At 44.3% G+C, this 13,182-nt stretch overlaps 1 protein-coding gene and 1 non-coding gene across 4 annotated transcripts in view; one reads left to right on the forward strand and one right to left on the reverse strand.

Annotated features, from left to right (window-relative positions):
- LOC134169626 (contactin-4) overlaps window positions 1–13,182 on the forward strand; it is a 341,881-nt gene that overhangs the window by 293,428 nt on the left and 35,271 nt on the right. For all 3 annotated transcript variants that reach the window (XM_062630366.1, XM_062630364.1, XM_062630365.1), the window contains one exon: window positions 4,189–4,316. In XM_062630366.1, the coding sequence (XP_062486350.1) occupies window positions 4,189–4,316 (128 nt within the window). The remainder of the gene's footprint in view (window positions 1–4,188; window positions 4,317–13,182) is intronic.
- Window positions 12,393–12,545, reverse strand: LOC134169668 (5.8S ribosomal RNA). The gene has a single exon (XR_009966991.1). It is a non-coding gene; the product is annotated as a 5.8S ribosomal RNA (ribosomal RNA).

Here is a 13,182-nt window from a genome sequence, read left to right on the forward strand (position 1 = left end):
CCGTCTCCAGTTGCTGCTGGAGACACTGGGCAAGTTAGCGTTGCTGTATTGATCTCAGCAGAGGACTGTGCTGATGTGGCTGTGGTGCTAAAGTATGGGTCCTTTCTAGGTAGCTTGGGTATCTTCATAGCAGAGCTCTGTGCAACTGCAGCATACACTTAGGTATATAGGTCATCCATGATGACTTGTCTTTCTTTCAACTTCTCAAGGATGTTGCCAACTTAAGATGCATTCACACCTGCAGAGCTGGGAAAGGGCACATGCAGGAATCGGGAATACGGCATCAACAAGAAACTGCCATGGAATCTCTGTGCCTCTCGGTTAGGAACAGGTTTCTTTAGGGTGATGCAAAGTGTTCAGTTTGCAGCTTTTTACGTTTGCTGCTGCAATGGCAAAAAAAGAAACAAAATAGGAAAAGATTGCTAGGGAAGAATGTTTTCAGCATTTTTAAAGGTCCTTTGTCCCCAGAAGAGTTTTGATCAAAATACTGACAAGGTCAGCTCTTCCTGGGGTAGAACCCAAAGCTTCAGTTTAGGAAACAAACAGTCCTTTTATCTCCTAATTTCAGATGTGTCTCTGCTCTTCATGGGACTGAAATCTCCAGTTGACACACAGACCAACTTAGAATTGCTATGTTTAAACTAGATGACCTTTCTTTACGTAAAGATGCAGAACTACCTTGCATCATCTTTTTCTTTTTCAAATGGGTATTTTTATCTTCTTTGATTTTTCTCTGCTATTTGCAGTGACCATGAGGCAGGTTAGCACTAGAGCAGTTGCGTTAACCTGTGCAAGAGGAATTTTAGATTTTTAGCTGTTGTTACCACTGTGGTAGTTAGTGGTGTCAGGGAACCCAGAACATTCGATAGCAGGTCAGTAGCTCATTTTTTGAGTTTATATTGGTTTAGAGAGGTGCATCCTCACTCAGCAACCATTATGTTCTGAATGCATGTGTTTATCAGAGACATGATTTGGTTTTGCATCTTCCTAGGCATCTTATTAGAAAACATTTGGGGGTGGAGAGGTATGTCAGAAGAGGAAGAAAGCGTACTGAGCAGTGCTTCATTTAATTTGAACTCTGTGTCTTGACAGAACTTTTCCAACCAAACTGCTAGAAGTGGTTGATGAGGTAGCTGATGTTTGCTTTCAAGCCAATTAGCAGTTTGAGAACCCTCGTGGCCTGAAATGAGCCTCTCCTCTCGCTTGATGCAGATCTGTATGCAAAGAAAATTTGTGAATTAGCAAAACAGTGAAAGTCCTTCCTGCTTTCTGAACTAACTGTGACAAAATTCAAAGTGTTAAATAAATTACTTGTTAATTTCTAACACATTGGATTCAAATTAGAGGACAAAACATTCAGTGTAGAAAAGCACCTTCAGCAAAAGGAGCCACATAACCGTAAGGCCTCCTAATCAATGAGTCACAGTAAGGTTTTAATGGTCTGCTTTATTTTAAAAAAGAATAACTTGCATGATTGTTTTAATGCTGGTGGTTTACAGGAGTGTGCAGGGAATTACTTTGTTACTATATGGGAATTAAACGTGCATGGGACTCTCTGGGAAAGGGTTTGGAGACCTTGGTGCAAGTCTCACCTGAACTCTTTGCATCATGTTACCAGGGTTAAAGCATGTCTGTGTGCTCAAATTGTAAAGCCAACCAACCATGTCTTTCTGCTTAGAAAGGGAAGGAAATAAAGACAGCATTAGCTGAGATTTGCCAAAGCTGATGGTGGACTAATTGTCCTCATCCGAAGAACGTCTCTAGAGTCATCCAGTTCAGATTAACTACAAGCTAATTTTACACTGGGAATAAAAATAACTAGAAGGAAACCAGTAACATGAGAAAGAGACAGAAAAGGTATTAGAATTTGAAAATAAAGCTGGCTGTATTAACAGATAAAATTAAAATGATCTATGGAAGAGATTATGCAGTAAATAGGTTCCAACCATTTGGCTAAAAATAAAACATAAATAAAAATAAAATCTCAACTGTACAGGAATAGTCTAAACCATCACTTTTATCTGGATTTCTTGGGATGGCACAACTGTGCAGGGAGAGAATGCAGAGCCTGGCAGGGGCAGTGCAGGAGTTAGGTGGTCCTTCTTGAGCTGGAGCATATTGCTGAGCTTGTTCTGTCATTTATATTGATTTGAATTTTAATGCATGCCAAGGGCACCTTCAGCTTTCAGAAAGGCACTGTTGTTTCCCAAGACTTGAAATTGATAACAGCAGTAAATAATTCCTTGGGAGCTCCTGGTGCTGCTGCTGCCCAGGCTCCTGCACTGGAGGCCAGTGTGGCAAGTCCTGTTCTCCATTGCACATTTAATGTAATATGTGCATTGATTTGTGCCAACATAGTAGTGAAGATAAGAGACAAGTAGCTATATACTACTCTCTTCCAATTACTGAGTTGGAGCAACTGCTACAGAAGCAAATACATGGCACTGGACTCCTGCAAAAATAAATTACAGTAGTGAATGTTACTGACTGCAACAATTTGGAGACCTATAAGCCACTTGAGAAACTTCTATTAATATCACTGCTACTGATGTGTGAAATATAACCTCTGTCCCTGGTCTTGGGCAGCTGGCCTGCATGTTGTTGTGCTGCTGCAGGAGCAGGTCAGGGAGAGGCTAGCCAGGATGGAGATTTATTGGCTGCTGTTGGAACATCTTGCACTGTCTTTCTCCTCCTCGCTTAGTACTGTTGTTGTAAAGACACTCAGACTGTCCCATTTTTCTAAGCAGGTCTATGCACGTGGACTAAGTAGCCCATGTGTGTGCCCATCAACAGAGTATGGCATAACAAAAGGCACCTGCGCCAGGTCCCTTCGGTGAGATGGTATCTCCTGAGTCTCACTGCAGACCATGTTGGTTCAGCCCAATGGCTGCAACTGGCAGCTGGGGAGCCCCAGGGCTGGCATGGGCTGATGTCCTTTGTGCCTTGTGTCACCCTGTACTTTATTTAGCTGCCTCAGTGCTGTCCCATGGATGCAAGAAAAAATTTGTGCTGATTCGTGCAGTCTGTTTCTTAAAGCCTTCTCAGGTGGGAAGTGCCATCTGAGCACTTCTGCAGTGGTGCAAGGATTGTTTGCTAGCTTTCTTTCTTCCTCATTTCTCAGTCCAGTTCTGCAGATTCTGATTGGCATTATGGATGCAGGAAGGCTTCTTTGCTTTCTTTCAAATTAGTTAAATTGGGAACTAATTGAGCAGGAGAATGCAGGAATTAATACAAGGTTTTTCAATGCCGGTCTGATAGTGACTGAAGGAGAGAAAGCAAATTGTGCTGCAAAACCTAATAGTGAGCAGAAAACCAAGTATTTTGCTGAAAGAGGTGATAATAGCCTGGGGGAAAGGTTCTTCTGGAGTCTCCTTGGATTATGCTTTTACAGGGCACAAGTAATTCATATTTTGATGGGATTTACTGGGCAGGATCAGTTTCTCTGTCTTCATTGACTTGGAACAGAGCAGAAAATGGCACAGGAGACAAAGCAAATTGTGAGCACAAGGAAAACCTGAAATACAGCCCTTGTGCAAGAGGAAGGGCTGGGGATTAAATTGCCATCCTCGCCTGCATTGCACCCTCTGAGACATATGTACCGCTGAAGATAACAGCACTGTTTTGACTGGGAGTGCATATGCAAGGACAGGATGGGAATGAAATAGGGTAATTTTGTTTTAACCTGCAAGTGCCACTGCAGATAAGCCCCATGGGCTGTTACACTGCAAACAGAGAGCTGGGGAGCACGGAAGGGAAGGTTGGCAGTGTGGTACCCTTGCTGAAAAGCCAAAGCAGCAATGAAACACCTGCTTCACTGCATCTGTTCGGTACAAGCTTTTACACTGTTAAGCAGCGAGCGTGGAGAATTTGAGATGTAGCCTGTGTACCACATGTTGCAGGGGTTGTCATGGTGAGTGCTGAATATCAAAGTACAGACACATGTAAAACCTACACAAGCTGCTGGTGTGTAAATTAAAGTTGCCCTTAAGTAAAGACACAGAAAACTCATGTAAATGATGCATTCAGTATTTATGAATGACGTCCTGAGAGATTTCTGCCAGCTAAACTCCCTCTGTAATAATGGGCAACGGACTTTCTGTTGTTCAGACCATCAATTATTAATGAAGACTCAAAATAGTTTTATGTTGATTTAAAAACATTAAACTTTTGTCCCTGCTGTCTTTCCAGAATCACTGTTTTGGATGATGGGAGCCTCCGAATTGTCAACGTTACCAAATCCGACGCGGGAAGTTACACCTGTGTGGCAACAAACCACTTTGGGACAGCAAGCAGCACGGGCAGCTTGGTTGTGAAAGGTAATTGCAGGTTTTATTGCGTATGACTGATACTTCATCTCAGCACCAAAGAGCATCCCAAGCAGCCGTATGCATGCTGTACCTTTCCCCTTTGATGCTGATGTGAGTGAAGCCCAGGGGCATTAAAAGGTCTTTTGCATCTCAGAAACCTGCTGAGCCTCATGGGTTATAGACAACATTAAGAGCAAGGTGTCTGTGGTTGGACTGACTCATGGCACTTACAGCAAGTTAATGTGTTTGCTTTCACTTGTAGTTTAAAACAATACTGCAAATGACATGGGAATTGTAACATAAAGCTAGGCTCCTGGTCCATATCATTGTATGACTTGTTTCTAGTAATGTCCAGTAATTATGCTTGAGAAACACTTCCTGTCACTGCAACTAGCTGTGTCCTGAGATTCAGCTTTGCAAAGGACTTCCATAAAGCCGTGGCGTACCCATGGGGAAACATTACCCTCAGCATGCTGAGGTTTAGAAACGTGTCTTACCTAGTTCAACTTCATTTCTTATTATTCCTAAACTTTTACCATCTTTTTAAAAATCCTGTAAAATTTTTTATACATCTTGTCTCGTTGCAGAAGAATGCAAGAGTTTCACCCTTGCAATGCAATGTTGTGATTTTCAAAGAGACACGCAAACTCTTATTTTCATTATTTCCTATCCAGGGCTCAAGTTTTGCATTTCAGGAATTCTGAGTCTTTATTCATGTGTATTCAGAATTTTTATGTCAAATATTTTTTAGAAAAGTAAAAGCTGTAACATTTGACAATGATTTTTGAAGTAATAATATGAGAAACAATGAGAGACGCTGACAAATGTCTCTAATTTTTGGCCTGCTTATGAGTATTCCAATGTCTGATGAATTATTATAGGCAATGAACATATGGATTATTACACTTATAATCACTCTCCATCTCTTTCTTATTTGGGAAAAAAACTATATTGGATAACAAACCAGGCAAGATTGATTGCAAAGCAATAAATTAATCACAGAGCTGTAATACTGTCAGTTTTAATTCTCTCTTATATTGGCATTGATGAATAGTATTCAGTTAGAGGCTCTCCCCATCAGTTATTTCTACAGTACATAGGGAATACTTTAAAATGTTTCAATGCAAGTTTGAACCCTTGTTTTTTATAGTTAGAACCCATTTCAGCAAATAATGTCATGATCAGGCAATTAGATCAGCCTTAGATCTCTGTATGAGCGGATTCTGGCATTTCTTAATCTGGGTTGCCCTAAGGAGGCATCCACAGCAAATAGCTAGGAAAGCACTGCTCATGGAGCATGAATGTAAGAAAGACTTTGTTATCGAAACCCAGCCCAAACATCCATCCCTGGGTTCTGTGGGGAGAGCAGTGGGGCAGCACATGCTCATGGTAGGAGGCACTGGCTTTTCCTCTCCAGGCTGGGCACAGCTGAGGTCATGCTGGTTTTCGTAGTGTTGCAAGGGTTGAATCAAGGTTGGCAGTTCAGGGGCCACTTGTACCACTGTAAAAAAGACAATCATTGACTGGCTTTTACAATCAATAGCCATCTGTTACTGAAGAGTCCTGCTTCTGTAGTTCATGGCTTATCCTTTCTTCCTCCCAGCACTCAAGGAATAGCCTGTAACTCCCAAGCACAGTAGTCAGCAGCTATTGTACCTGATCTTTGGGTTCACATGGTTTACAAATCACTTTTCTTTGTGGTAAGGTTATAAAGGATTAGCAAGTGCTTTTTTCTCCCTCAGTGCTCCATTTTAACTCGATTCCATTAGCATTAATGGGAGCAACACATGTGCATGAAGCAGAGAATAAACTCTTCAGCCCAAGATGTGGATATTAACAGCAAACTGAGAAATGCAATTTCAAAGTCTATCCCATAAAAAGTATAAAAGAGCAGAAACTATTCTGAACTCCAAATGAACTGTGTAAAATACTGTATTACATACTGAAATGCTTGAGTTTCTCTGCCCTAAGTAAAACACCAGCAAGTTTTGATGGAAATATGACTGAATACCTTATTTCAACTCAGTTCTGTGGTGTACAAAATGACAAATTTATCAGCTGATGAGGTTTTTGACCTTAAGATATGCTTATATTTTTTTCTAATTCATCTTATGTCATTGAGTAAAAAACTGTGAAGGTCAAAAGACATTTTTACTAACCTTCCTCTGTTCTTCCATTAATATTGAAGGGGGGATTTGTGTTGAGTTTTGTGGGGTGTTCTAATTTTCTTTCTCGGGGAGAGATGCTGACAGTGTCAAAGACAGTGTAGACAAAGATGGGAAGGGGAAGAAAATATCTGTTACACCAGAAACAAGGAGCTTAAAATAAATCTCTGGCAAACAACCAGCAAGGGCTGGATAAATATTCATATTATGCATGAGTAGACAGCTTAAAAAATATGAAATTCTGATGGGTGCCCACGGGGCTGTGTATTAACATGCTGTTGTCAGAGCTGGTGAACCTCAGTGGCTTTCCAAACCAGTGAGATTGTGGTTTGGGTTTGTTCTGTTGGTTGGTGCTAAACGAGAACCGCTCTGGCCCCCAAGACCTGAAATCTTGCAGGCTTGCATGTACAGTTTGACCTTTAAATTAAAAAGCAGGATTGAATTTGTAAGGATAGAGAAGAATCCCACAGCCAGTGTTCAGAGCTCTTTAAAGCATGGCACGTGTTTACATGTAGTATATAAATACTAATTTTCCATCTTTCTTTTTCCATTTTTTTCCATACGTGAGGCTAAGTTTTCGATTCTTCCAACACAGAAACACTACAGACTTTCTCAGTACCAGGGGTTTAAATGACAAATAGTGTAAGCAGGTGTAGACTGTACAATACTGGTTTATTTGTATTTAATGCAGTGGTATAAGTTGGCTAATATAGCCGCAGCTCTGAAATAAGAAACAAATTTCAAGGCATTGCAATAAACGCTCAGATTGTAGGAAGTGCAAGGAAAGGTTCCTGATGCTAGCAACCCAGGTTGTGCACTAAGATCCAAAAGAAGTATTAGGTATGGAAGAAGCAGCACAAACAAGTGATGACAGGAATGCAGATGGCAATAGCGTGTCACAACCATTTCTTTCACACAAAGAGAAAAGCCTTGTCAAGCAGCTTGTTTCCCAGCAGACACACCAAGTGTCTTGACGAGCCTGTGGCCAGCTTGGCTTTTGTAACGTTGGAGGTGAATAGATCATGGTACCCACCTTAGATGCATGAGGCTGCTTCTTAAACATGCTTTCCTTTTGGCTGTGTCCTAAGCTATAAATCTATAAATATTTATTTTTATATATGTGTGTCCCTACAGAGCTACCTGGACAGGCTGGATCAATGAGCTGTGATGAATTGTATGAGGTCGAAAAATACATAATTTTTATAGAATTTATATATACATCTATAAATCTAATAATTCAGCTAGAGTCTGCAGCCTGTAGCTTTGTAGTGTGGTCCTTTGTAATTTCAGACAGTAGCAATGTGTTGTGCTCCAGCAGATGAGCAGTTACAGACGTGAGCGTGGCTGCTGCTGCTTACATACTTGGAGCTGTGTGGTATAGAACTGTCCACAGAGGAAAAGTGGCAGGATTGTCCTTCAGTGGAAATGTTCTCAGGTTTTAAAGCACTCCAGCCTGCCACAAATAGCTTTTCATACCATTTATTATCCTGTTGCCTTTGACTGCAGACCAGGATGATCTAGTCCACTTACCTCTGTGGTTTAATGGACAGAAGGAGGATGTGAATGCTTGGTACAGTCTGGACAGTTCTGTTCTTGTCAGGAAATACAGCAATTCCGATCACATTGTTGCATCTCTGACAAGGGCAAGTTCCAATGACTTTATTCGCCTGTTTGGTTATGATGCACCTTTACCATTTTCTAACTGCTCTTTGCTCGTCTCATTTGGACTGTCACAGGAAGGCTCAAGGCAGTAAATGGAAGAGAACTTTTGTTAGCTGGTATCTGTATCACTTTAGCAGAAAAAGAATACAAAGATAATGTCAGTAGGTTATTTTTTCCTCACGCTTAAATAGACTGAGAGTCTTCATTTTGTCCAGAACAGTGATCCAAATTATTTTCTGTAAAATCACATATTTTCCATTCCAAGCCTATTCCTTTGTATGAATCTTGAACTGGGGTATTGCACTTAAAATTGAAATGAGTGATTAGATACCGTTACTTCTGGACTATTATTGAGTAACTTTTCAGAGTCTTCAAATGTTACTGCCTTTAAATCTGCAATTCTTACTGTGTTATTCTAGTCCTTTAAAAGAGGCGGATCTGGCAGGTTAATAAATGGTTAGAACAGTAGTGCCATAGTCAGGGGTTTGGGTATTTAGAACATGGGACTCAATTGGACAGAGCAGGTCTACTGGAGGCTGGTGGAGCTGGTCTCAGAGTGAAGGGGAAAAGCTGTTTTGGTAGGAGGCTTGCCAGGCTGGTCAACAAAGCTTTAAACTAGATGTGTTGGGGGAGGGAGGCATCATTCCATCCCAACACACCCAGTCAGTTGCCAGAACCTATAATAAATGCTCGGAGCACTGTAGAGATATCCCAGCCGCTCCAGCCAACGAGCCAGCTTCATTTGGAGCTCGGCTCAGACGCCTCCATACAAACACCCATAGTATGGGGAACAAACAAGAGGAATTAGAGATGTGTGCATGTCTACAGGGGTGTGATATAACAGGCATCACAGAAACATGGTGGGATGGCTCCTATGGCTGGAGTGTTGGAATGAAAGGTTACAGGCTCTTTAGAAAGGACAGGCCTGGCAGGCGGTGAGGGGGAGTTGCACTTTATGTTAGGGATAGGCTGGAGAGTGTGGAACTGTGCCTGGGGAGAGGGAGCAGTTAACAGAGAGTTTGTGGGTCAGGGTTAAAGGGAATATAGCTATGGGAGACATTACTGTGGGGATCTGTTACAGACCGCCTGATCAAGGAGAACCTGCTGATGAAGTGCTCCATAGACAGATAGGAAAAGCCTCACATTCACAGGCCCTTGTCCTCATGGGGGACTTCAACCACCCTGACATCTGTTGGAAGGACGGTGCAGCCCGGCACAACCAATCCAGGAGGTTCCTCGATTGTGTGGAAAACAACTTCCTTCTGCAAGTAATAGAGGAGCCAACAAGGAGAGGTGCCATGCTTGACCTCGTGCTCACCAACAGGGAAGGGCTCGTTGGAAATGTGATGTTCCAGGGCAGCCTTGGATGCAGCGATCATGAGATGGTCGAGTTCGAGATCCTCAGGACAGTGAGAAGAGCGTGCAGCAAGCTCACTGCCCTGGACTTCAAAAGAGCAAACTTTGGCCTCTTTAGGAACCTGCTTTGGAAGGTTCCATGGGATACAGCCCTAGAGGGTAGGGGGGCCCAAGACTGTTGGTTGATATTCAAGGATCACCTGCTGCAAGCTCAGGAGTGTTGCATCCCAACCAGAAGGAAGTGCAGCAGGAGGGCCAGGAGACCTCCTTGGGTGGATAAGGAGCTCCTGAGGAAACTTAGAGGGGAAAAAAAAGGCTTATAAAAGGTGGAAGCAAGGACAGGCAGTCTGGGAAGAGTACAGGGATGTTGTCCAGGAAGCTAGAGACCAGGTTAGGAAAGCTAAGGCCCAGTTAGAATTAAACTTGGCTAGGGATGTGAAAGATAACAGGAAGGCATTCTATAGGTACATTGAAAGTAAAAGACAGACTAGGGAAAACATGGGCCCCCTCAGGAAGCTGGCTACGCAGGATTTGGAGAAGGCTGAGGTTCTGAATGACTTCTTTGCCTTGGTCTTCACTGGCAAATGCTCTGACCAAACCACCCAAGTCTTGGAAGGCGGATGCAGGGACTGTGAGAATGAAGACGTTGCACCCACTTTAGGAGAGGATCTGGTTCGAGACCATCTTAAAAATCTGAACGTGCACAAGTCCATGGGTCCTGATGAGATCCATCCGCGGGTCCTGAAGGAGCTGGCGAATGAAGTTGCTAAGCCACTGGCCATCATGTTTGAAAAATCATGGCAGTCAGGTGAAGTTCCCGATGACTGGAAAAAGGGAAATATAACCCCCATTTTCAAGAAGGGGAAAATCGGTGACCTGGGGAATTACAGAGCAGTCAGTCTCACCTCTGTGCCTGGCAAAATCTTGGAGCAGATTCTCCTGGATGGCATGCTAAGGCACATGAAAAACAACGAGGTGCTTGGTGACAGCCAGCATGGCTTCACTAAGGGGAAATCCTGCCTGACCAATTTTGGTGGCCTTCTATGATGGGGCTACGGAACTGATGGACAGGGGTAGAGCAGTTGCTGTCATCTACCTGGACTTGTGTAAAGCATTCGACACTGTCCCACACGACATCCTTGTCTCTAAATTGGAGAGACATCAGTTTGATGGATGGACCACTCAGTGGTGTCCTGGGTTCAGCAGTAGCAGTCATGTTTTTCCTTTGTGTTAGCTGGTGCAGTGCTGTGTTTTGACTTCCAGCCTGAGAACAGTGCTGGTGAAGCCGATGTTTTCGGTTGTTGCTAAGTGATGTTTACCCTGACCAAGGACTTTGTGAGCCTCATGCTCTGTCAGGGAGGAGGGGAAGCTGTGAGGAAGCAGAGATGGGGCGCCTGACCCGGGCTAGCCAGGGAGGTATTGCATACCACAGCACGTCATGGCCGGGGTGGGGGGTAACTGGGAGTTACCCGGAAGGACACGGGCTTCCGGGTGGGACTCGTTTCTTGGCCGGTGGTATCGTATTCTCTTCCCTTGTTATTTTCCCTTATCATTGTTGTAGTTGATAGTAGTGGTGGTGATTTGTGTTGTACATTGGTTGCTGGACTGTTCTTGTCTCAACCCGTGGCAGTTGCACTCTTTCGATCCTCCTCCCTGTTCCTCCGGGAGCGGGGAAGGGGAGAGCCCCGGTGGGGGGGGAACACGGACCTCAATTGTTGTCAGCTCGGCACCACTCACTGGGAGTGAGTGAACAAGTTACCTGACTGGGTTTAAACCACGACAGTTCTTTTTGGCGCCCAACGTGGGGCACGAGGGGTTGAGATAAGAACAGATCTGACTGGATTGATAGTCACTCGTCACAATGCTGATTTATTGGCTCTCAAGGTTGTTCCTCTTGATCTCACAGTTTCAGTATATCGTATCTTACTTCCATCCGGTATTTGCTGTATTAGTGTTTTTCAAGTGTGGGGCTTGGGCTAAGGTTTTTGTCCCATTGTACTTTATGGTAATGACTTGTAATACAATAGAATCATTGATCATGAAACCGATCTGGCTTATGTTCCCAGTGTGGTCACCCTCTCTATACTTTGGGAGGTATATGATGGAGGTGCTTAGCAATTGCACATCTTTTTTCTCCTTCTCAGGTGCTCAACCTGTGAAGGAGACATCCTTTTACCCTCCCAGTCGTCCCCCCAGACCATTTACATTTGAGAGTTTTGAATTTTTTGAATGGCCTTTTAATGCTGTTGAGACTTGTTTGGAAATCACCATGCTAACACGCATACAGAGTGTGTGTTGCCCACTACTGATTTCAAGAGTTAGGCAGAGTCAGGTTTGGGTCTTGTCTGGGGTCAAACGACGATGTAGGAGGACCAAGAGATTTTCCCTGAGGCTGGACAGCCATGAGTGGCAGGGTGTGTGGGATAGTATGGGCAAGTATCTAGGTCAGTGGGCCCCTCCAGTACTTTGGAATTTCACTACTGCAAAATCCAGAAGAATTAGTAAAACACTTAAATGAGGTGTGTGGTCATTCTGGCCATACCAGAGATGGACAAATCATGGCAACGTGCTGGGGCTTGGCCTATGCTTACAGGGCCTTGTTCAACACTTTCCAGCACCTTCAAAAGGAAAAGAATGTCGGCGGATCTGAGGGCAAAGCAACAGTCGCTACTCAAACTTTGGCTGCAATGAACAGCACAGCTACCCCAGCAGCAAGTACAGCAGCTGCTCAAACTTCAACCGCAACAGACAGCGCGGTTACCCCAGCTCCAAGCACAGCAGCTGCACCAACCCCAGCGACAAGTACAGTCGCTACTCAAACTTTGGCCTCAATGAACAGAGCAGCTACCCCAGTGGCAAGTACAGCAGCTGCACCACCCCCAGCAACAAGTACAGAAAAAAGCGACGCTCAGGCAGGCGTAGCCCCGGGAGGAACCCGGGGCCGCAAGTGCGTTCGAAGTGTCGATGATCAATGTGTCCTGCAATTCACATTAATTCTCGCAGCTAGCTGCGTTCTTCATTGACGCACGAGCCTAGTGAACCACCGCTAAGAGTCGGCTGGATGGGCACACGCAAAGAGTTGTGGTCAATGGCTCAATATCTGGCTGGAGACCAGTAACAAGTGGTGTCCGTCAGGGATCGGTGTTGGGTCCGGTCTTCTTTAACATCTTTGTCAGTGACATGGACAGTGGGATTGAGTGCACCCTCAGCAGGTTTGCCGATGACACCAAGCTGTGTGGTTCGGTTGATACCCGGGAGGGAAGGAATGTCATCCAGAGGGACCTTGACACGCTTGTGAGGTGGGCTGATGCCAGCCTCATGAAGTTTAACCATGCCAAGTGCAAGGTCCTACACCTGGGTGGGAGCAATCCCAGGCACAGCTACAGGTTGGGCAGAGAAGAGATTCTGAGCAGCTCTGTGGAGAAGGACTTGGGGGTGTTGGTCAATGAGAAAATGAACATGAGCCGGCTTCAGTGTGTGCTCACAGCCCAGAAAGCCAACCGTATCCTGCGCTGCATCAAAAGGAGCGTGACCAGCAGGTCGAAGGAGGTGATCCTGCCCCTCTACTCTGCTTTTGCGAGACCTCACTTGGAGGCTTGTGTGCAGTTCTGGTGTCCTCAGCATAAGAAGGACATGGAACTGTTGGAACAAGTCCAGAGGAGGCCACGAGGATGATCAGGGGACTGGAGCGC

This window comes from Pezoporus occidentalis, unplaced genomic scaffold (genome assembly GCF_034315485.1).
Source record: "Pezoporus occidentalis ecotype Australia unplaced genomic scaffold, CSIRO_AGI_Poc_V1 ctg35, whole genome shotgun sequence".
In the NCBI taxonomy this organism is placed as follows: Eukaryota; Metazoa; Chordata; class Aves; order Psittaciformes; family Psittacidae; genus Pezoporus; species Pezoporus occidentalis.